Source organism: Megascapheus bottae, chromosome 13 (genome assembly GCF_031878675.1).
Source record: "Megascapheus bottae isolate mThoBot1 chromosome 13, mThoBot2.hap1, whole genome shotgun sequence".
NCBI classification, from domain to species: domain Eukaryota; kingdom Metazoa; phylum Chordata; class Mammalia; order Rodentia; family Geomyidae; genus Megascapheus; species Megascapheus bottae.
Genome location: NC_143521.1, coordinates 10,228,651 through 10,251,718, shown reverse-complemented (window position 1 = coordinate 10,251,718; position 23,068 = coordinate 10,228,651). Strand labels below are relative to the sequence as shown.

General features: G+C 45.8%; 1 protein-coding gene across 1 annotated transcript; it reads right to left on the bottom strand.

Moving 5' to 3' along the window:
- Positions 1-210: 210 nt before the first annotated feature.
- Positions 211-5,385, bottom strand: Nkx6-1 (NK6 homeobox 1). The gene is made up of 3 exons (XM_090343994.1): positions 4,713-5,385; positions 2,967-3,139; positions 211-854 (listed from the first exon to the last, which is right to left on the bottom strand). The coding sequence occupies exons 1-3, from the start codon at positions 5,383-5,385 to the stop codon at positions 585-587; spliced, it is 1,116 nt and encodes a 371-aa protein (XP_090200120.1). The 3' UTR covers positions 211-584.
- Positions 5,386-23,068: the final 17,683 nt, after the last annotated feature.

Below are 23,068 nucleotides of genomic sequence, written 5' to 3'. Positions count from 1 at the left end.
GAGGGTAGGAGAAGGGAGCTGGCGGAGGGGTGGTCACCTCCTTTGCTAGGTTGCAAAGAAAAGGGGGACGCGGGTCTCTGCGTCGCTCTCCAAGGAGAAGGAAGGACGTCCAACTTCTCATACGAGATTAAAAAAACAAAACCAAAGAGCCTCTTACATGTTAAATATCCACAATAAAGTCACTTCTGGTCAGTGTGACTCACAATTTATTTACACAGAGCCTTCAACAGGTGACTGCCGTCGGCACAGCCATGGGGAGGGGGAGGAGGAGAGGGGATCCTCTTTTCCCGTGGACGGCTCCGAGGTCCCCCCCCACCCCCGTTCCGAACGCCGTCTCCACCGGATCGGGAGCCACGATCGGGGATGGATGTGGGGGGGACCCGAAGGGGCGGCCCCCTCCCCACAGGGCAGCGCGCTGGGTGTGTGTGGGGGGTTGGGGTGGGGGGTGTCTGGTTTGCCTCAGATGCACCAGCAGTGTCTCTGCCCTGCCCTCCCCCCCGTGCCTCGACTTCTCGCTTAGAAAAATAGATCTGTACATCTCCGGAAACAGTGCGGGCGCCCCGCGCGGGCGGGCGGGCGGGCGCTCAGGACGAGCCCTCGGCCTCGGCCGCGGGCAGCAGCAGGGCCCCGCCGGCGCCGCCGCCGCCGCCGCTCGACTTGTGTTTCTTCAGCAGCTGCGTGATCTTCTCGTCGTCCGAGTTGGGGTCCAGAGGCTTGTTGTAGTCGTCGTCCTCCTCCTCGTTTTCCGAGGTCCCCTTCAGCCGTTCGGTCTCCGAGTCTTGCTTCTTCTTGGCCGTAGCCATCTCCGCCGCGTGCTTCTTTCTCCATTTGGTCCGGCGGTTCTGGAACCAGACCTGTAGGCCAAGAAAGGGGGCGGACAGGGTGAGGGGGGTGGAGAGATAAGAGAAGTGGGGTGGGATTAAAAACTAGGTAATCCAGGCCTGACGAGCTACCCAAGTCTGGAGGGCCTTTCCGTGGGCCCCGGGTGGCCGGCCAGACCTCCCCGGTCTGGCCTTTCCAAGTCAGACTCCGGCGCCCCAGGTTTGTCTGAGTCACCGGTACCGACTCGCTGACTGCGGTTGCCATAGTGATAAGAACACAAGTGGACACAAGTTGTCACCAAGCCCAAAGTGAGGTGGGGGGGAAAGGCAGTGCGCTGTTTTTCGAAACTTAAAAATTAGTTTTTGGGTAACTTAAAAATGAGTTTTCTCTTTTTTAAAAAAAATAAGCTTTCTGTTTAAAAGTAGAAAAGGTTTTCCTCTTCGTAAAGTTTCCCCTATCCTGGCTTTAACTTTCCTGGACTAAGGAATTTCCTTAACGTGATTAGTTAGGAAAAGACACAGTATTTACCCTCAGCCACCTCGGTTCTTTTTCACTTTTGGACTAGTGATTGTTACTCTCATTTCAGGCTTGAACCCTTATGTAAATTCCCTCAGTCCCCATAACTTTGCTCGCATAATATAGTTCCCAACTAAAATACAACTAAAATTCCTCCACTCACTCATATCAAAGTATTTAACACTTCAGTTAAAATCATCACTATAATAGGGGTCTCTTTCTCTCTTTTTTTTCCTCCTTTTTTTTGTTCTTTATATTTGTCATTTAAAAAGTAAAGTTAAAACTAGAACTGTAATCAGGTGTGACAAAACTTTTCCAGTTACATTATTTTTATCATGCCTATATTTTCTAATACCATTTTAATATTGCTCCTGCCCAACTTACTTATTTTATATACAAATATGTTAAGCTTATTCAATGTTTGGCACGTATCCGATGCACATATTTTAACCTAAAGTGAGAAGCAAGCAGTTTTCCATATATTTTGAATTGACTTTATGCTTCTCATCTGCTACACATTGTATCTAAAGAATTGGAATTGTTAAAGTGATTTTTATTTTCTTTATATAGTCATTTCCTTGCATACAAGGATTTTTACTGTGCAAATAAAAACCCTCCTGATCATGTTGGTAAGCTCTGTACAGCCTACTTGCAAAGAAAAAAATTTTTTTGAATGTGATGGTATTCTAATAGCCACATGTTAAAAAAAAAACACTCCTAAACATGTATTTAATATGCTGTCCAAAGGGACATACATTCTAACCAGAAGACATGGCTAATGTTATTCTTACTCAATTTAGAGAGCACCAATAGAGCTAAAGAGAGCATAAACCCCAAAGAAACAAATAAAACAAACTGGAAAAATAAAAAGGGAACAAAAGAGAATTCTAGAAATACAAGAAGCTACCAGACCAAATGTACTCAGCAGGCTCAATCTCTTAATTTTCCAAGAAAAGAATTCTGAAATTTGGTTTCCTAGAAATGCACTGTGCAACTCAATTACCAGCAAAGTGACGTTTTAATCATACCTTGGTATAATCTATCTTCCATCTATTGAGAACAAACTTGTTTTGAGCAGAATTCAATCATATAATAATCTTAATATTTCATTTGGAAAATGACTATTTCAAAGTGATCGATTACCTTTGGCTAAGCTTTATATAAACAGCTTAATTGGAGCTAATTGGTAGATTTGATGGTTGTATCTTTTTTCTTAATCTACAAATTAGAAGCAATAAAATGCTGATCTACATTATGGAAGTCTGAAAAAAAAACTAGGATATCTTCACAGATCAATAAATAGAAGCCCCCTAACTGGCCTAATCTATTCATTGGGCTGATATTTCGGGAATGCTTTTATTCTCTTATAATGACCAGTTCCCCTAACACAAGCTGCTATCTAGATAAACCTAATTTCAAAGGCGGGGGCTTGGGTCCTTTTGTTCCTCCACAGTGCTGTCTCGCAAGACCTCCAGTGCCTTTGTAAACCCCAAGTCTCTTCTCTACCCTCCAAGTCTCTCCGGGTTACTCTGAGCGCCGCCCCTCCAAGGCTGTTTACTAGGTTGGGGACGTGGAGCAGGACACCTCACCTCCAGACTCACCCTTCTGCGTTTCCCAGGTCCACTCACCTTGACCTGACTCTCGGTCATCCCCAGCGAATAGGCCAAGCGAGCTCTCTCGGGCCCAGCCAAGTATTTCGTTTGTTCGAAAGTCTTCTCCAGAGCAAAGATCTGTTGGCCAGAGAACGTGGGTCTCGTGTGTTTTCTCTTCCCATCTTTGTCCAACAAAATAGATCCTTGATCTGTGAGAAGCGACAAACGAGAGGAGAGAGGACATAAGTGGCTACAAGTGGCTTCCCTGAGGTGGGAGGGGGCAAAATGAAAGAAAACAAGGTTTTGATGGGAAAAGAAAGCTTGGTCCTGATGCCCTGTGGCTGTTGAAGCCCAGTGTTCCAATCTTTTACGCTCAGGATGGTTACTGGATTTTGTTTTTGTTTTGTTGTTGTTGTTTGGGGGTCTATTTTGAAGCTGGGTGGGTGCAGAAACTGTAATTACCTCTACTCAAGACAAGGCCAGACAGCTAAAGGAGCCTACTTACTGGAGTTGGCTGGGCAGACTCCAAGCCGGTCACTCTGAGGAATTCATCAACGGGAAAAAGGCCTCACTCTCTCCTTTGGGTGCGCAACTGCCTGGAGTGGGGGGGGGGGTTCCTTAGGACGTCAGTAGTTTTGTTTTGCTTTGCTTTACTTCCAACATTCTCTAACCTGCATCCAGGCAACAAAGGGAGCCTTGTTTTTTGCACACAATAATTCTAAATCGCCCCTGAGTCCAAGGCCACTGGAGGCTGGAGGGGGAAAGAGGAGGAGTCACCGTCTTTGTTGGCGACCCCTACACAACTATCAGAATGATACAATAGTGTATCCCTGACACTGGTTCTGGAGCTTCCCGAAGAAGCTTCTAACTTGGCTCCCGCAACAACTTCTGCACCTCACTGCGTTCAACCTGACGAAAATAGCTTCAGAGACTAGGGAGAAACTTCTCGGATTTAGCCAACAGCAAAAGGAGAGCTGGAGAAAGAGAGATCGGGCCGGGTCCAGAATGCCATCTGGGGGTGGCAGCCTCTGCAGACTGATAGCCTACTCCCCAGAAAACTAACGAGAGCTTGGGGGCCACTCAGGATCTCAGGCAAGATCTTGTGGTATTTTAGTTTCCTCGGCCTGTGAACTCACTCTTCTGTTAGGGAGAAAAGTACTAAGATTGCATCTCAGTATGCTGAGACCTAACCTGCCCAAGCGAGAGTCAAGGGATGTGGAGTGTGAGGGCCCAGTCTTAAGGGCGATCTAAAGCCCCCTGGCACGGCCTGGCTCTGGGAACCTCGGGCCTGTCTTCAACGGGCTCATGGTGGAACCAAGCGCAGGGACAGAGCCAGAGAGGAGATGTGCGCGCAGAAACACACACTTTTCTGGCGGAGGACATCTGGTACTCTAAACACCGACGTGCCCAAAGGCAGAGGTCACGCGGCGGGGCACAGCCCCAGCCCTCGGGAAGGAGCTGGAAAAGCAGGGTTGCCGGTAGGGCCTTGGTGCCATTCCCTCCTCTGCGCATCAATAAATAAATAAATAAATGACACCAGGCTGGGTTGCACGGAAACACGAGGGCTTTGGCCCAGGCGTGCCCAGATTTGGGGGAAAAGTAAGGAGCTTGGGAAAAGCCAGGAGAGCTCGGGAAAGCGCCGGGCATTGCCCAGACCCCCTGAGGCCAGGCTAGAGCCTGTGATCCTGGCCCTGCCAAAGGAATGGGGCAGGCAAGAGGTTGATCCGGCCGGGGAGCATGCAGAACCCACACCGTGGCCAGGGCGCGGCGATCGGTACTCACGAGGGGTGCAGGCCAGGCGCGCGTCCCTCCAGGGCGGGCTCTGCATCACTCCGGGCCAGAAGATGGGCGTCCGGCCCGGCAGCTCGGCCAGTGGTTTAGGGTACCTGCCCACCGCAGCCACTGCGGCGGCGCTAGGGCTGAAGTAGAGCCCGGGTGGCGGCGGCGGGGGACTCAGGCTGCTGAACCGGGGCAGGCCAGCCAGCAGCCCCGCGGGCGAAGTGGCGGCGGCCGCGGCAGCTGCGGCCGCGGCGGCGGCGGCCGAAGCCGAGGAGGCAGAGGCGGACGAGGAAGAAGAGGAAGAGGAACCAGAGGGCGAGGCGGAAGGCAGAGCGGCCCCCGAAGCCACGGGCATGGAGGGCCGGCTCAGGATGTCGTTGATGCCGTGCGGGGTGGCGGCCGAGAGCTGTTGCGGGGGGCTGCCCAGGGATGACAGTCCCCCCGCGGCCGGGGGCTTCAGGCCACCTGGATTGTGGACACCCAGAGGCGGGGAGGGCGAGGAGGACGAGGAGGAGGAGGAGGACGAGGAGGACGGGGGCCCCGCAGGCAGCGGGGGGTACGCAGCGGGGTACAGAGGGGTCTTCATCTCGGCCATGCTGTGCAGGGCGGCCAGGGGCGGACTGCTGAGCAGGAACGCGCTCTGCCGGGTTCCCTCCATCGCCCCCACCGCTAACATCCCCCGGCCAGGCCCGAGCCCGCAGCCGCGCAGCGACGGCGCCGGCCCGTCCCCTCCGCCGGGGCTAGGGAAGCGGCGAGCGCCTAGGGCGCGATCGAGGTGTCGCCGGGGACCGCTCGTGGGCGACTTGCCAACCACACCGCCGCCGCGGGCGCCGGCGCCCGGACTGGCGGTCCGAGCTGCGCAGCCGAAAAGAGTCCAAACCCGCCACGCCACAGGCGCGCTGGGTCGTGGAGACGAGCGGTGTCCAAAGGGGATTTCCGCGATCTTTCGGCTCCCAGAGTCCCGGATTCAATTCCTAGGGTCGTCTTTCTTCTTGCTCTTCATCAAGGTTCAAAGTCCGCTACTCCTCATCTTCTTTCTCCCCACCCAGGGAAATGCGCAAAACCAGCTCCCCGGCCGCTCCCCGAGAGTTTGTAACAAAGTTGAGAGTCACCGAGTCTCCGCTTGGATGGAAGAGGGTGGGGGCTGGCTCGTGTCCTGGGGCGGGGGGAGTTGGAAGGAGGCCGTGGCCCTCCGCCGTCGCCCCTCGGACCGCACGCCGGTGCCCCGCTCCGTCGGCTGCGCGCCGTGGATTCGCACCCGGGGCTCGTCCCAGGCGGGCACGGAGCGCGCGTCCAGCCCGCGGGGCGATCACGCCTCTGGCGAGGTCCGTTGGATCGGGGGGCTGCAGCGCCCAAAAGGACAGTGCCACCTCCACCCCCGGAGCTCTGGGATTCCGCCTTCCCGCTCCGGGTCGCTGGGCGCTAGAGTTGCAGTATTGAAAAGAAAAAGGGGGAGGGGAGGGGGAAAAAACAGAAAAACAAAGACTTAAGTGTGGAAAGTCTGACGACTCGCCTGCTGCTGCGACCGTCCGTCCACGCGCGATCGCGGGCCGAAACCCCTGCCCCTCCCGGCGCCCGCGCTTCCTCTCACTCCCCGCCTTTCTCTCTCCGCGGATTCATCTTCCCGACGGCTTTACGGGCTGGTTCTCCGAGCGTCCGGTGGCCAAACTGACCCTCTCCCGGGCGCTTCAGCTCTCCTCCTCCCTTCCGGGCCTGACAGTTCGGATGAAGCTCTCAAAGGTAATAAAACATTTGCATCACTCTCTACCGCTCTTTAGCTGGGGGGACCGAAGGGAGGGGGACCGTGGGGGCCCAAAATGAGAACTTTGGGGGACGTCACTCCAGGGCGGTGGAGAAGGGCGGTGCCGAGGAGTGGGGCGCACGACAGAGGCTTAACCACAACCTCCAATAGCGCACAGCCTCCCGACTCTGGGGTACGCCCACTCTGGAGCGCCACGGCCTCTGATTGGCTGAGACTAACAAGTTCTGAGGCCGCGCCCGCCTAGGCCCTTCCCTCCTCCCCATCGGGTGGGCGGGGCCAGGAGGGCGGGGCCTGCCTAGGGAGCGGTTCCGCGCGGGGGCCCCGGGCCGCCACAATTAATTGTGTTAAATAAAATGGGAAAGGGAGGGGGCAGAGACCAAGCGGGTATTACTTTTTAAAGAGAAGAATAAAGAAAACTTAGCCCTTTTATGGAAAAGCAGTTCATAGTCTTCCCTGCTCCTGCCCCCGCCAGCTCGCATCATTCTGCCCCCTTCCCCCCCTCCGGTCTTAGGCGCCTCAGCCCCCGAACCCAGTCTGGACCCCCGGCAAAATGGAGCTAATGGAGCTGGCAGCCGGCTCAGCCCCAGCCTGGCTCCTTCTTTTGAAGGGATTAATTAAAGGCCATCTGGGCTCTTCTAGGGTGGTGTAAATTAATTTGTTGCTCCTTAAGCCGATAGATGTCTTTAATCCTCTCGTAGACCGAAGGGTCGTCCTCTCCCAGCTTTCCATCTTTCATTTCTGGGGTTCCCCCGAGATCCTCATCATTTATAGATTTATTGAATCTGAGAACCGAATCAGCTTAATGGGGGTATTTTCCTCTCGTGTTATGTTCAGACATGAGAGTTGTGAGTTGTTTACATTTTTCTCTATTATTATTACTATCATCATCATCATCATATCATCATCATCAGGTTTACATGGGGACGGAATCACCCAACTTCAAGCGGAGACTTTTACAAACAGACCCATCTGGGTAGGTACAGCCTGGGGACTAAGCTTTTGAAAACCCTCTTTGAACCCGGGCCCTGCTCTTAGCTCCAGGGCTGTGCAGAGATGCCCCCGATTGCGGGCTACAGTGACCGGGTGTTTGGTGCTCAAGAGCCCATTTGTGATTTTCTTCACTCTCTCTGTCTCTGCAGTCGATCTTTAAGTTCCTGGCAGACGTGATCTGTGTGCCCACGGAGAAGAGCTTTCGGGACAATTTTAAGCTTTGGGGACAATTTTAATTTTATATATATATATATACATATACATTATGGGCAGTAATCAGAATAGCAATTTGAATGAGAGCATGAAATCCGCATGGAAGATGAAGGAAGCAGAAATAAAGGCAATGCATGGCTGGAGAATGAAACTTGAACAGCCCCAAAGGTGGATGGAGTTTGGCTTTTTAAATTGGCCTCAGCAGGAAAAGCTAGAGTTCTGCCTCCCCTTCAACAAATCTCCATTTTCAAAGCTGTAGATTTTAAGGTGTCAGCTTGAAGTTGCCTTTGAGATTTGGTGGGGGAAGGAAGGGGTTTCTCTAGAAGGGATGTGACTTGGTCCTCTTTCTTCCCCACTCATCTTTATTAACTTGAGAGACTTGGTGAAATCCATTTCATAGACTTTAGGATCTGACCTGTAGGAAGGCGAAGTCTTTCATCAATGTGAATTATGCTAAGGTGTCAGGGAAGACTTTAGCCTCCCGGGAAGCTGGCGAGGGCACGCGCTGCATTTCTGCCCTGCGACTCTCGTGGGGCGGGTCCCTAGCACCTGGCCCACTCCTCGAGGCAGGCAGAGGCCATTGGGGAGGGTGCCCAGTGCAGCTCAGCTCTGGCTCTGGAACTCGCGCCTCTACACCAACTCGTTTACTTACAAAGGAAACTTTTCATCCCCACCCCACACCCCTATGGCACACCACCTCCCACCTGCACCCTGAACCAGATCTCAGATAGCGATCCCCGGCCTTTTCTCCCATATTCTAACCCTCAAAACCACAATACTATGTGAGACTAGGTAGAAACTGATAGGAGCTAGTGAAGCCCCCAAATGCCCATGTCATCAAACAGTGAAATTGGAGATAAGTGAAAAGGAAAAATGTGTGTGAAATGTGTGTGTATGTGTGTGTGTGAGAGAGAGAGAGAGAGAGAGAGGAGAGAGAGAGAGAGAGAGAGAGAGAGAGAGAGAGAGAGAGAGAGAGAGAGAGAGAGAGAGAGAGAGAATAGAGAAATAGAGAAATAGGGACAGTGAGAGAGGGGTATTTTCAACTCAACTCACTTTAGATTAACTGATTTCGGCTTCGCACAGCTGAGTGCAATGAGGTCGCCTACGTTTTTCTGCATCATTCATTCTGCAGAATTAAAATAACACGGTTCTTAATGATCGCAATACAACATTCTGGAGTCTGTGTACCTTGATCCCGAACGCCTGAATCCCCCTGGAGGGGCTGCGTGTGTTCCAAACCCGGGTCGTGTGGGGCTGAACGAAGGCGCGCACTTCTGGCCAGGTTCCTCCGTGGTCTGTCTGCAGCCGAGAGTGAAGAGATTGAGCGAGGGTCCTGGAAGAGAGCGGACTGCCCCTCACAAGAGCTGGGAAGAGTTGCTTAGCTCTGGGTGTAAAGGGCAGGCATTGTACCGCCTAGGAGCCGGGAGTCCGGGGCCAGTGGAAGGTACCCGGAGGGGAGGAGGCCTGGTCTGGCCTAACACATGCAGCACACCGCTTCCAGACGCTCTGGGGACTCAGCGTTAATAAAGTCCTACTTGGACACATGGAAGCACCTCTCTCTCTCTCTCTCTCTCTCTCTCTCTCTCTCTCTCTCTCTCTCTCTCTCTCTCTCTCTCTCTCTCTCTCTCTATCTATCTCTCTATCTCTCCCTCCCTCCCGACCTCCCTTCCTCCCTCCCTCCCTCACCATATATATATATATATGTATATATATATATATATACATAGATATATAGTGCTTAAAGGCAAATGATTACCATTGTAATGATAAATAAACGAAAGCTGGCAATTTCTGAGTTTGCCCAAAAGAGCCTGGGTATAGGGTAGAGGTGAGGAAGGCGACATGCCGCCTGTGGTTTGAGAGTCTCACCCAATGCGTCTGTTCTGGGGTTACTATTACACCCCCCCCCCCCCACACACACAGATCCATCCCTCCCACACACCATCCACTTGACTTGCCCACCCCCACGTTAATCCTTGAAACAGAATCTCCAAGGACATTTTTGCTACTTACTTCTATTTTAAGTCAAAGAAGCCGACATTAAATTCAGGGTAATGCACCAAAAGGAGTGCAAATGCAAAGGCAGAGACATGTGCTTACACTCAGCAGGCAGGGAAGGATGATAGCGCAACCGCCTCAAATATATTAATGTCAAATGTTGGGATACTAAAACGAAGCTGTGGGAAGTCAGATTTCTATGTGTGCAAGAAGAGGGGCTGGAATATGAAGGATTCGTGGGTTTTTACAGGTCACAGAATCTCTGTAAAATGTGTTTGCTTGAGTTGTCTAGATGCCTTCAATGAATTCACTTCGCTCAATGAGGGGAAACTGGGCTGAAGGGAGAAGACAGCTGGCCTTTAGCGAATGTTCATAAAAAGGGGTTGTGCTGATGGCTACAGAAACATCCAGGGATGAAAGAAGATCGTGCCAAGTCTAGACCAGCCTAATTTCAGAAGAGAATGGACAGTAAATGCACTTGTTGTGTTTCTCTTCATAAAGTCTGTGGACTGGGAGCTGGGCCTTGATGATATCTTTGTTTGCCTGAGGTGAAGTGGAAGACTTGGAGAGGCTGAGGTAGAAAGGGCCAGCGGGTACCCAGTAGGATGCTGGGTGCTCTGTGGGAAAGGAAGGGGGTAGATGCCTTTGTCGACCTACTTAGGAAGACTGGAAACTTCATCTTAGTATATGAGCAACAGGCTGCTGGGGTCCCCTGCAGCACAAGTGCACAACCGTGTGGGAGCTCCCTCAGGGATTATGGTGGGTTATGGGGTTATAGAGGGAAGACTCTGCCACGTCCAGAAAGAGTTGCAATTCCACAACCAGACTTCAGTTATGAATACATACAAGAAAACACTATGACCATCTATCCGTGAATGCAAGTCAAATCGTTTGTCTCTTGACACCCATCCTTCTTTCTTCCAAAGGACTCAATTGTTTTGAAGCCTATTCTGAGCTATAAGAACCCATGTAGTCTTCTGGCTTTCTAGGACTGTCTATTGGTTTCCAGAATTAATCAAATGCCAAACTAGCTGGACATATACTCAATTTAAAAGTACCAGTTTGAGGCCAGGGAAGGTGGTGGCTCACACGTGTAATCCTAGCTACTCAGTAGGCTGACACCTGAGGATTGCAATTCAAAGCCAGCCCAAGCTGGAAACTCTATCGGATTCTCATCTCCAGTTAGTTACAGAAAAAGTAGTGCTGTGGCACAGTGGTAGAGCAGTAGCCTTGAGCACAAAGAAGCCTCCAGGACAGTGCCCAGGCCCAGAGTTTAAGTCCAAGGACCAGCAAATAAAGAGACAAATAAATAAATAAAAGCAAAATAAAAGTACCAGATTGAACAGCCTTTAAAAACTGACACTGGGCATATTTTTTAAACAAGGAAATAAACTAGTTTCTCTTGATATTCTACAAAAGTTGCTGCGGATTCAAGAGCCAGGGATGTAGGTGTTAGACCTTTTGGGGGGCCTCTTCATAGGCAGCTCTTAAGTAAGAAGTTACTTCCTTGTTTTCTGTATGGGGTTGTTGGGCTCACTGGCCTTCAGTCTTAATGAAACCCTGAGTGCTTATCGCCCCCTTGTGGAAAATAATTTCTTAGCAGTTCATGACACCTAGGGAAGATATGTTAGTCTGTTAGTTAAGTAACTTGGTTTTTCACTGAGGCAGGTGCCTTTGTGGAATTTTTGTGCTATTTGATCATGCATGGATATGCCCATATCTGCTTAATTTTAATTTAACCTCTTGCTTAATTTTAATCAGAATTGCCAAATTCATAACATGAAGTATTGGTCTGGCAGTTCCTGGTTTAATTCAGGTGACAAAACCTTTCTGGAATGAACTTTTCTTGCTCACAGACCTTGGTTGACTCCCATCATTTGACTTTATTGTGGTTAGACAAATCTCAGATTGTATTGGGAATCAATATGGCTTTTTTCTTTTCTTCTCATATTATCAAGCAAAATTTTTTTCAGGGTAGAAACCTGGAATTCAGAGTATAAAACAAGAAACTATACAAGAAAGAGCTCCCTAACAGTCCCACTGTCAGTGACACACATTTAGATTTTGCTTTCTATCCTTTCTCTGGTCTTGATACTTTTTTAGTTAAATCATGTTAAATAATGTTGCACCCATAAGCGCATGTGTATGTGTGTGGAAGGGGGAAATGCTGGAATTTGAACTCAAGACCTTGAGTTTACTGAGCAAATGCTCGGTCATTTGAGACAGTCCTTCTTAAGCCTATTTTTACAACCTTTATTTGCTCACTGAAGCAAAGAAAGAGCTGAAGGATTTTGGGATCTCCTAGATTCAGTTGCTGATGAAAAGAACCTTGAACATATGTCAGAAGACTTGAGTTGTGCTCACCTAACAAACAACCTTTGTGAGGAGATGGCTCCATTAACAAGGGTTGGGCCCTCATCCTGCACTTGACAGTAATCCTTACTCAGATGGTCAGGCCTTTAGACTTTAGAATGTTGTGATGCAATAATAATAGCTAACACTGAGTGTTTGCTATTCTAAATATTTTTTAGTATCAATTGAACAACTCTGTGGCTTAGGTAGTAACAGTGTTTACTTATGAAGAACGAAATTAAGGCACAATTAAGATACTTGCTAAGATCACATGGCTACAAATTGAGAACACTATTATTTAAACCCCATGCAGTTTTAGTCAGCCTAAGGTCTTTGCTTTAAATTGCTATATTATGTAGTCTCACTGATAATAGAGGAAATTCTAAGAACTTGAGAACGCATGGGTTGATGGTGTAATATAGTGACAAGCCAGCATACTACATAAGGTCCTGGGTTCAATCTTCTAGCACCAGAACAAAGAATGCGTGCCAGCAGTTCAAATATTATAAATTTTCTAACTGATGAGCAAATACAAAATGGATCTTTGAATGTGTCGTTACAGAAAATACAATAATTCAGCTTCTTAAATAAAAAATACACAAAAAAATTTTGGAGCCTATTGTTTCTTTTTTTAATTATTCCAGTAAAAGCTGGGCTCCCTAACTCACACTTTTAATCCCAGCTACTCATGAGGCTGAAACATGAGTGTTGAGGTCTAAAGACAGGATGGGCAGGAAAATATATGATACTTTCATATCCAATTAAACCACCAAAAAAACCCCCCAGAAGTGGAGCTCTGGTTCAAGTGGTAGAGCATCATGCTTGAATGAGAAAGCTCAGGGACAACACCTAGACCTTGCATTTAAAGCCCCCATACTAGCGCGTGCACACACACACCCACACACACCCCCACACACCCACAAATTATTCAAATAAAAATTTAATTTCTCCTAGCTAACAGAAGGCCCTAGTTTCTAAAAAATATATTAGGCTTTGGTTTCTATGCAAGTCATATGTTTCAGTGTGAAAATAATACCACCTTAATTTTAGTTACTTTGTATAGTCTTTTGTTTTGTCCTGTCTTTATAGTCCTGGAGCTGGAACCTAATGCCTGCCCTGTGATAGGGGAAGGGCAAGCTTTCTATCACTGAGCTACATTCCCAGCCCACACTTCTTCTGAGCCATATCTCCAGCCCTGTGTCCACCCACCCCCTCTGTCTCATTGATTATGTGGCTTGAACTCAGAACCTGTAATCTTGAGTAAATGAATTATTCCATTTAAAACTGGCATGCAAACAAGCCAGGGTAACAAGTCACTCTCTTGAAGAGATGCTGGGTGCATTACCATGCCACTGACCTAGCTCCTCCTAGAGGTCATACCGCAGCATTCAAAGGCGAGTTTACCCCAAAAGAGAGGCATCATCAACTGGACCACAGCCGCTAGTCCTGGAAGAGGATACGTGAAAGAGAAAATGACTTGACTACAACTCTCCCCCCTCCTTTTTTTAAAAAATCGGAACCTTGAACTTACCGAGGTGCTTTGCGGGGGTGGAGGTTAAGAATGTAAAACAGAATGTGGAGAACAAACTTGATCTGCAAAGAAGGAAATCCCACAAGGAACCTCCAGCTGCAGATGAGCGCATCGCATGAATCGACTCATTTTCCTGAAGTTGCTTTCTTCCTTTGCATTTCTCTGTGTTATTAGAAAGGTGAATTCATGTGGTGTAGGAGGAGAAAGCGAGGAAAGAATCCATTGCCCATATTTGGACCAGAATGTTAAAGACAGTTCTATGACACTTCAGAGCTTTCCAAGTTGGCTTTAGGGTCTTTTACTCTTTGCTATAGCAATGCTTCAATACCATCGGACAGATAGTGCTTGTGTATTATAAGAAGTCATCGTTGGTTATTTTCACCCCAATGGAAAGTACACTGGTAGAGTTCAAAGTTCACAATAATTGATGATCAGAAGAAATACACCAGTGTAAAGCAGTAGTCTTTGACCCCAATAGAACTAGTGCTACCTTGGTACAAAAAATTAATCAGCAGAGAGCCTTTATTATCATGCAAATAAGAAATAATAGAAAAAGCAAGTTATGATCATACAGAATTCAATATGGAAGTACACAGAGCTACCTACATGGAAGACAATGAAATAACCAGATAGAATGACTCACAAACTCACCAAAGATGCAATTGCTGTACTCACAGGCTGACTATGGTGATTCAAGTGTGAGTATCACTGGCATGGGTGTATGTGTGTATGCATATTTCTTAGAAATAACAGATCGATCTTGAGTGAAACAAATTATGTCCCGTGTACTGCAAGACTTGTAGATTCCCTGGGGCCTTCCCTGCCCACCATCAACATGCATCCAAGAAGTTAGATGAGGAGAAAACCTCTGCAGATCTGCAAAAATCTCCTACTGAGAGTCACTGTTTTAGAAGACAGGGTTTATTTTAAAATATTCCCAAGTATATTAAGTTACAAGGTCTTGTGCGTGTAGTATATCATTTAGCCCCCTCCTCAAGCTTGTGAGAGAGACCAATGTCATGTTTAATGACAAAGAAGTTGAAGTTCCAAAAGCTGATGTTGAGAGTTGGTTGTGCACCACAGTCCACACTTGCTATCTCCTGGACCCATCAATGTGGAACCGAGAGAGGAAAATGACAATGATATGATGGGATTCTACAAATAACCCAGAAATCTCCACTGCATCCAACTTAAGCCAGCTAATCCAAGGTAACTATCAGTTACCTAGGATTTAAGGTACAATTGATTGAAATAACAAATTTCAGTCACGTGACATTTCAAATATTCAACAGCCACATGTACTAGCTAGTAACTGCCACATTGAATTATATAGGTACTTCTCCTGGCAGTATTGATAATATACATTATTTTATGGTTAAAACCTTTTCATGAACTAGGCACTAACGGCTCATGCTTGTAATCGTAGCTACTTAAGAAGCTGAGATCTGAGGATTACAGTTCAAAGCTAGGGCCTGAGCTCTGTCCCTGAGCTCTTTTACTCAAGGCTAGCACTTTACCACTTTGAGTCATAGCTTCACTTCTGGTTTTCTGGTGTTTAATTAAGATAGAAATCTCACAGACTTCCATACCTGGGCTGGCTTTGAACTGTGATCTCCACATCTCAACCTCCTGTGAAGCTAGGGTCATAGGTGTAAGCCACCATCTCCACCAGAAAACCAGAAGTGGAACTGTGGCTCAAAATGGTAGAACACTAGTCTCAAGCTGAAGAGTTCAGGGACAATGCCCAGACATTGAGTTCAAGATCTATAACCACCACCAACAACAACAAAAAGAGTAATGAGAAAGGTCATTGGATCTTTTCTCTGGGGCCTTTCACTGTTCGTATGCAGTATATTTGAATCTGAACACAAAAAGGTTACTTTTCTGTGGGGCTAAAACTAGCCTCAGTAAGGAGGCTAGCTCCGAAGAGGGACTCACATAAGAAAACTGGGTTTTGTCTCCAGAGCATTTGTGCTCCAGGTCACTACCGGAGGAGAAGGTGCAAAGTCTGCATATGGAGTGATGTGGCCATAATGTTATCATGCTAGTTTACACACTGGTTTTTGATTGGACACAGTTTAAACTATGCTGATTTATTGCAGCCAACTCATTTGAGCAGCATACATTTCCTCAGAGTGCAACAAGGGGTGGTTTACTGCAAAGAGGCTCTCAACAGAGAGTCAGTTCCCCCACAGTTATTTATTGTTTAAAAGGATCATAGATACTTATTACCAGGATGCCATGACTATTGGCACTTTGGGTGGAAGAGTTATATGAGCAAATACAAAGGTGTTTAAAGTAACATGAAAAAAAGGAAATAAGCATATGCATCAACATAATGGAAAGCAAATCAAGTTCATAAATAAAACAGAAGCAGAGTGTAACACTACAATTTTCTTTCTTTCTTTCTTTCTTTCTTTCTTTCTTTCTTTCTTTCTTTCTTTCTTTGTTTACTTATCTATTGGTCTTGGGGATCCAGCCCAAGTTACACTAACTGAATATCTTGCCACTGAGCTTACCCCAGTCTACAGAGTGAGTTGAGGTCTGTAGGGGCTCATGGTGAGACTTTGTCTCCAATATTACTACTACTACTACTACTACTACTACTGATAATAATAATAATAAAATAACAGTGTCCACAGGAACTACAAGACAATACTAGAGTTTAAACATAATTTGTGCCAGGTGCCAGTTGCTCACTCCTCCAATCTTAGCTATTCAGGAAGCTGAGATCTGAGGTTCAAAGACATCCAAACCCATGAAACTCTTATCTCCAATTAATTACCATGAAACCAGGAGTGCTGTGGCTCAAAGTGGTAGAGCACTAGCTTTGAGCTAAAGAGCTCAAAGACAGTGCTCAGGCCCAGAGTTAAAACTCCATGACTGACAAAATAAATACATAAATAAATAATTTGTATCTTTAAAATGTCCAGAATATAGCAACCTGAAAGAATCCTGTATTAGGGCCAGGAGTTTGGCCTGGTGATAGAGTGTTCGTCTAGCATGCATGAAGGCAGGGATTTGATTCCTTAGTACTACATACATAGAAAAAGCAGGAAGTGGTTCTGTGGCTCAAGTTGTAGAGCTGTAGCCTTGAGAAAGCCTAAGGACAGTGCCCAGGCCCTGAGTTTAAGCCCCAGGACTGGCAGAACAAAAGAACGAACGAACGAACGAAAGACAGACAGACAGACAGACAGACAGACAGAAAGAAAGAAAGAAAGAAAGAAAGAAAGAAAGAAAGAAAGAAAGAAAGAAAGAAATGTGGGGGGAGGAAACTGGTGACAAAAGCATGAGAAGGGGCATCAATAGGTGAGACATAATGTACCTACAACCTGGTGAATGTAAGTGTAACCCCTCTATACCCGGACAATAAAAAAGATAACAAAAATACTGCTAGATACAAAAAGAAAAGAAAAGAAAAGAAAGAAAGAAAGAAAAAGAAACCTGTACCAGTAGTCAGCTGGCTTCAATTCTAGAATTCTAAATGAAAATGCTGGGTGCCAGTGCTCCTGCCTATAACCCTAGCCTATTCCGGAGGCTGAAATCTGAGGGTTCTGGTTCAAAGCCAGCCCAGATAGGAAAGTCGGAGAGACTCCATTTAGTCACCAGAAAACCAGAAGTGGTGCTATGGCTTAAAATGGTAGCATACTACTCTTGAACGCAAAAGCTCAGGAACAGTGCCCAGGCCCTGAGTCCAAGAACAATGACCAACAACAAGAACAGAAAAAGTAAAAACATTTACACGAGTGTTCAAAGCAGCAGAATTATTCATCATCATTGTAAAGTTGAAGCAACCAAAGTATTCATCAAGTGATAAGTAGATAAGTAAATTGCTGTTCTAGCCACACAATGGAGTATTACTCAGAAATTTAAAAAAGAATGAAGTACTTAGGTATACTAGCAAGTGACTGAACATTGGCATCATCAGGCCAGTCAAGGATCCTGCCCCAAAGGCAACACACCATTTGATTGCCTTTATATGAAATGTCTAGAGCAGGTAAGTTCATAGAGACACAAAATTATAATGAGTGGGCTTAGGGCATGGGTTTAGGGACAGCAATGAAAAGCAACTGCTCATGGTTAGAAAAGGGGTCTTCTAGGGATGTAAAAAAATACTCTAAAAAATGGATATTGTGGGGAAAACAGCACCATCTAGATATACTAAGAACTCCTAGAGGGAGGAATTTCATGACATAGGAAATATAGGTTCAGTAAATGTGCAAGAAACTAACAAACAAAAACAGGATTGCAAAAATCAAGTGCTAAGAACATGGGTATAACTTCCCCCAAGGTGGAAAATGTTCCACATGAATAGGACATAGTTAGCTAGGGAAACTTACTGGGACCAGAAGTCATGAACTTCCTGGAGTTAAGGAGCAAATCAGAGAGGTGACTGCCATATTAAAAGGAGGAATACATTAAGAGCCAGTGGCACACTCCTGTAATCCTAGCTACTGAGGAGGCTGAGATGTGGGGATCATAGTTCCAAGTCCGTGAAACTCTGAAAAAATAGCCAGTTGTAGAGCTGTAGCTCAATTGGAAGGGTGCTAGTCTTGAGCAAAAGAAGCTCAAAAATAGTGCCCCCTCCAAAAAAAATAGAAAAAAATCAAATACACTAAGATAATATGAAGAAATGGCATCATAGAAGTCATTATTGCTTCTTTTAGGTTTCCTACATAAACCAGGTATTATTGGCTTGTAAGAAAATAACAAATCTGAATTTTAATTTTATTTTTTATTATTGTACAGCCACAAAGCCCATCAATCATTCCTCTTCTTTTCTAAACACAAAGGAAAACTACACAGAGGATTCCAGCCAAAAAAAAAAAAATGATGTCCTACTGGGTGTTAATTCTATTTCTTCTTCAAGATCGGATTACCAAAAAGGATGACAGGACATAAAAATGCTATAAAGATTTTAAATTGTTCACTCTCCTCTGTCACTTATCCTGTAAATGTGCTCATTATGACATTCACTTGAGCAAGAAAATTGAGATGTTGTTGCAAGAATCTGCAAGCAGAATCCCTGCCAATTGTAATGAATATTTCAGAGTCCATATGCCTGCTCCATAAAGCTCTGTAATCTCAAAGTACTCCAATTTGGCTTCTGCTTTCTCAAAAAATACACTATATCTAAAGAATAGTAAAAGGTAATTAAAAATACTCAATAGGTTAATCACATTTAGTCTTATATTTGTCTCAAGCAGATACTGGTTTTCTGGTGATATAGTTGGAAGACATTATCTCAAGCCAAGAAAATGAATCAGATATTTAATGGATATGTGGAAATGGAAATTTTCTTGTAAAATTACAAAAACGCAAGCCAATGGAACACGATTAACTATAATAGTTTAATCATTAAAATTCTGAGCAAGAGTGCCAGGTCACGTGTGCTGTTCCCTGAGGTATTAGGGTATTTTGCAAAGGAATGCTTGAATAGCACATTTATTTTTATATAAATATATTTCATAAGCTATTTTTACATAGCAAATGGAGGAATTTCTCTACATTAAGGGTATGGAAAGACACTCGGAATCAATTCTCTAGTCCTGTCAAGTTCAAAATTTAACTTTTCCAACTGGGTGACAGTGGCTCATGTCTGTGATCCTAGCTACTCAGGATACTGTGAGCTCTTTCTGAGAATCAAGGTTTGAAGCCAGCCCAGAAAAACAACTCAAAAAATTTCTTATTTCTGAGGAGCCATCAAAATGCTGAAAATGGGGGTGTGGTTTAACTGGGAGAGCACCAACTTCAAACAGAAAGAGCTAAAGGACAGCAGTAAGGTCCTGAGTTCAAGTCCCAGCACTGACATATACAGACACCCAGACATACATCAAATTTAACAATCACTGCAGCAGAAGATTAAGTAAGAATCTTTACCCACATTGCCAGTCCTGGGCCTGGAACTCAGGGCCTGAGCACTGTCCTTGGACTTTCTCAAGGCTAGAGCTCTACCACTTGAGCCACAGCACCACTTCCTGCTTTTTTCTATGTATGTGGTTTCCAAGGAATCGAAACTGGGTCTTTGAGCATTCTAGGCAAGGACTCTACCCCTAGGCCAAATTCCCGGCCCAAGAACTTTTAAATCCTAAGAAGTTAACAGGAATTTATGAGCAGCGTTGCACTGGGGTCAGGGCTTTGTAGTTCATTCTTCCTGACAAAAGGTTTAAAAAGTCCCTGAACAGACAGAACCAAAGAAGTCTTTGCATCCTGTAAGTCAAGGTAAAATATATTTAGCAGCTTCTTACCTGATAGCCATCTCAGGAGGCTGGGATACATGCCATCTGGGGGGAATATCTGTGAGATGTTTACCTCCATTTAATTGGCAAAAAGCCAGAAGTGGAGGTGTGGCCACAGTAGTAGAAGACCAGCCTTGAGTGAAAGCAACTAAGGGAAAGTGTCCAGGCCCTGAGTTCAAGCCCTAGTTATAGCACAATAACAATTAAAAAAAAAAAAAAAGAATCATGGACTAGTTCTGGTAGGTTTTTCTTTAAACTAATAGAAACAGAGAACATAATCACAGAGCTTCAAGGGCCATGCAGCTCCAGGAGTCAGGAAGTAAGTGCAAGGAACCAGAAACAGAAAACCTTTGTAAAGATTCCCAGGGCAAATTGCATAAGCACCCTTGCGTCTCCAAGCACAGCAGTTCTATGTATTTGTATATCTGCAAAACAAAATGTAATGGTGCCTGGGTGGCTTCCTGCCACCTGAGAAGGTCTTGAGCTTGCTTCCTGGCTGGGTGTCTCACCTGGTGGGTGTGGATCTGTCTGGAAGTATGCACTGGAGGGACAGCAGGCAGGACAGGGAGGCACATGGCTAAAGCTTGTACACACTGAAGGTCCCAAATTTAGACTTCAGAATGTGCCTCCTGTGGGGCATGTCACATCAAGGGTAAAAGGCCTACCTTGTGGCCCAGTGCTCACTTTCTGGTTTTGGAGATCCAACCTGCCTGTCTCCTGGTTGGGAGGTTTGGCTGTGGTTTGGATTTAAAATAAGGCTACCTGGAACCCATGGATTGGCCCTGCGGCCCTCTCTGACCACATCTACCTCCCCCTGTCCTGCCTACTTTTATGTTAATAGGCAATCCTGCTTCTTACTTTAGCCCCTGGTATTTTCCCATTAAACAAGTCCGCAGTGACATTCTCCCTGGTTGGCGCGTCTGTGTCTTCCCTCTGGAGAGGGAGGGCTGGGTGAAGGCGGCCAGCCGGCCCTATCCTATCCTATTTGGCCCTCTCGTCTTAGTCGGGCATGTTATCTTTGCCTTTCCTGCCGGTCAGGAGGCAAAGAGTGCTAAAAACCCCGACAACTCCAAGAAGGGGAATGATGGTTCCCCTCCCAACCCTCTTATTATGGTTTTTCCCTCTGTGATTTCAGCCAGTTATAGTCCAAGAATATTGCATCATAAGTTTCAATGCTCTTCTTCCTCCTCCTCCTCTTCCTCCTCCTCCTTCTTCCTCCTCCTCTGCTGCTGCTTCTCCTCTTTCTTGTTCTTCTTTCCCTTCCCCTTCCCCTTCCACTTTCCCTTTCCCTCCTTCTCCTCCTCCTCCTCCTCCTCCTCCTCCTCCTCCTCCTCCTCCTCCTCCTCTTCCTCCTCCTCTTCCTCCTCCTCCTCTTCCTCCTCCTCCTCCCCCTTCTCCTCCTCCTCCTTTTTTTTTTTTGGCCAGTCCTGTGACTTTAACTCTAGGTGCTGCCCCTCGGCTTCTTTAGCTGTTCAAGTCTAGCACACTACTACTTGAGCCACAACATCACGTCTAGCTTTTGGATATGCCCAGCCTAGCTTTGAATTGCCATCCTCAGATCTCCTGAGTAGCTAGGATTATAGGTGTGATCCACTGGCACCTGGCTTAACTGCTATTTGGAGTGGCATAAGGAAATCTCCTGCTGTCCCGGCCTGTCCTGTGCAGTGTTTTCCCACCATACATGCTATCTTCCTATTTGTTACTTAGCAACAACCTTGATCATGACATGTTCACTGCATTATCACCATGTGTAAATGCTCACATTTGTCATAAACATCATAGCTAATATCGTCTCATCACATAGACATCACACCATCTCCTTTTATCACAAGAAAGGTGACTGCCAAGCAATAAGGTATTTTGAGAGAGCAAACTCCTATAACTTGTTACAGTATATTGTTAAAAATTGTTCTTTCCTGATATGTTAGTTATTATTGATCTCTTCTTATACCTAATTTATAAATAAAACTGTGATGTTATGTTGGTACAGGAAAAACATACTATATATGTGTATATAATTCAATATTGCCAATGAAGTTTCTACTATATGCATGCAATTACCGAGAATCACATACACTGACCAACAGAAAGAAAACAGAATCACCATTCCATTTTAGTTTTGTGTCTACATAGCCATTACGGAGACTACATATCTTATATAGGATCTTCACATATATATATGTATATATATATATATATGTAATTTTTTTTTGCCAGTCCTGGGCTTGAATTCAGGGTCCAAGTATTGTCCTTGGGTTTTCTCAAGGCTAGCACTTGAGCCTCACCACCACTTCTGGCTTTTTTCTATGTATGTAGTACCAAGGAATCGAACCCTGGTGTCCTTGCATGCTAGGCAAGCACTCTACCACTAGGCCAAACTCCTGGTCCCCTCATCAATATTTTTAATATGCCCTTTAATTATCTTGGGAATAACAATGCATATGTAAGAGCCCTAAATTAATTTTATTTTGGAATTTGTTTATGTTATTTTGGAAGTTGTTTTGTCAGCAACTTCAGATAGTATGGGCACACCATGGACCTCCTTCGAACCTTGGAGAGGATCTGTTCTAAGAAATCGGATAGGTGGTTCCAGCTGCCAAAAAGAGAGGTCAGTAAACTTAACCCCTGGGGCATGCAGCAGTGAAGAAAGGGGAACAAAGAGTGCCCTGTTCTGAGAAAGGACTGCTGGCTTCATCTGTACAAAGAGCTGCAGGAGGTTCCTGGCATTATTATTTAAACACAATACCACAAACCTATCTCTGCTTCAATTATTCTAGTATTGTCAGTCAGTGCAACCCAGTTTTTGCAGTTGTGATTGTTGTTTTTGTTTTACTTTTCTCTATCCACATAACCAAGCACATTGAGTCCTCATTTTCTTTTAAGATGTAAACTATCATCTTGATGTCAAATTAGCTAAGCACTGAGAAATATAAAATTACTAGAAGATCCCTTGTTAAAGATGCCCTTCTTATGTGTAGTTCTACACATAAGAAAATAGCTTGCAATGCCATGCAGTGAGAGACTGGCAAGAACCAGGCTTGTGGTCCAGTCAAAAAAATTGTGTGTGTGTGTGTGTGTGTGTGTGTGTGTGTGTGTGTGTGTGAGTGTGTAAGGGGTTTCATCAGGAAGAGAATTCAGGTCAGAGAGAAAGCTGCAGATGAGACAGTTCAATCTAAACTGGGTCTTTCCACTTTTGAAAAGCACTTATGTATTTTTCCAGACCACACTAGATAATCTTACACATTTCTATTTTTATTATGCAAAATGATATATT

Excerpts from the sequence above, each read along its gene's own strand:
- Nkx6-1 (XM_090343994.1), bottom strand. The coding sequence starts at position 5,385 with ATGTTAGCGGTGGGGGCGATGGAGGGAACCCGGCAGAGCGCGTTCCTG. Across the intron at positions 3,140-4,712 it reads GCGCCTGGCCTGCACCCCTC|ATCAAGGATCTATTTTGTTG; the intron begins GTGAGTACCGAT and ends CGCTTCTCACAG. Across the intron at positions 855-2,966 it reads TGACCGAGAGTCAGGTCAAG|GTCTGGTTCCAGAACCGCCG; the intron begins GTGAGTGGACCT and ends CTTGGCCTACAG.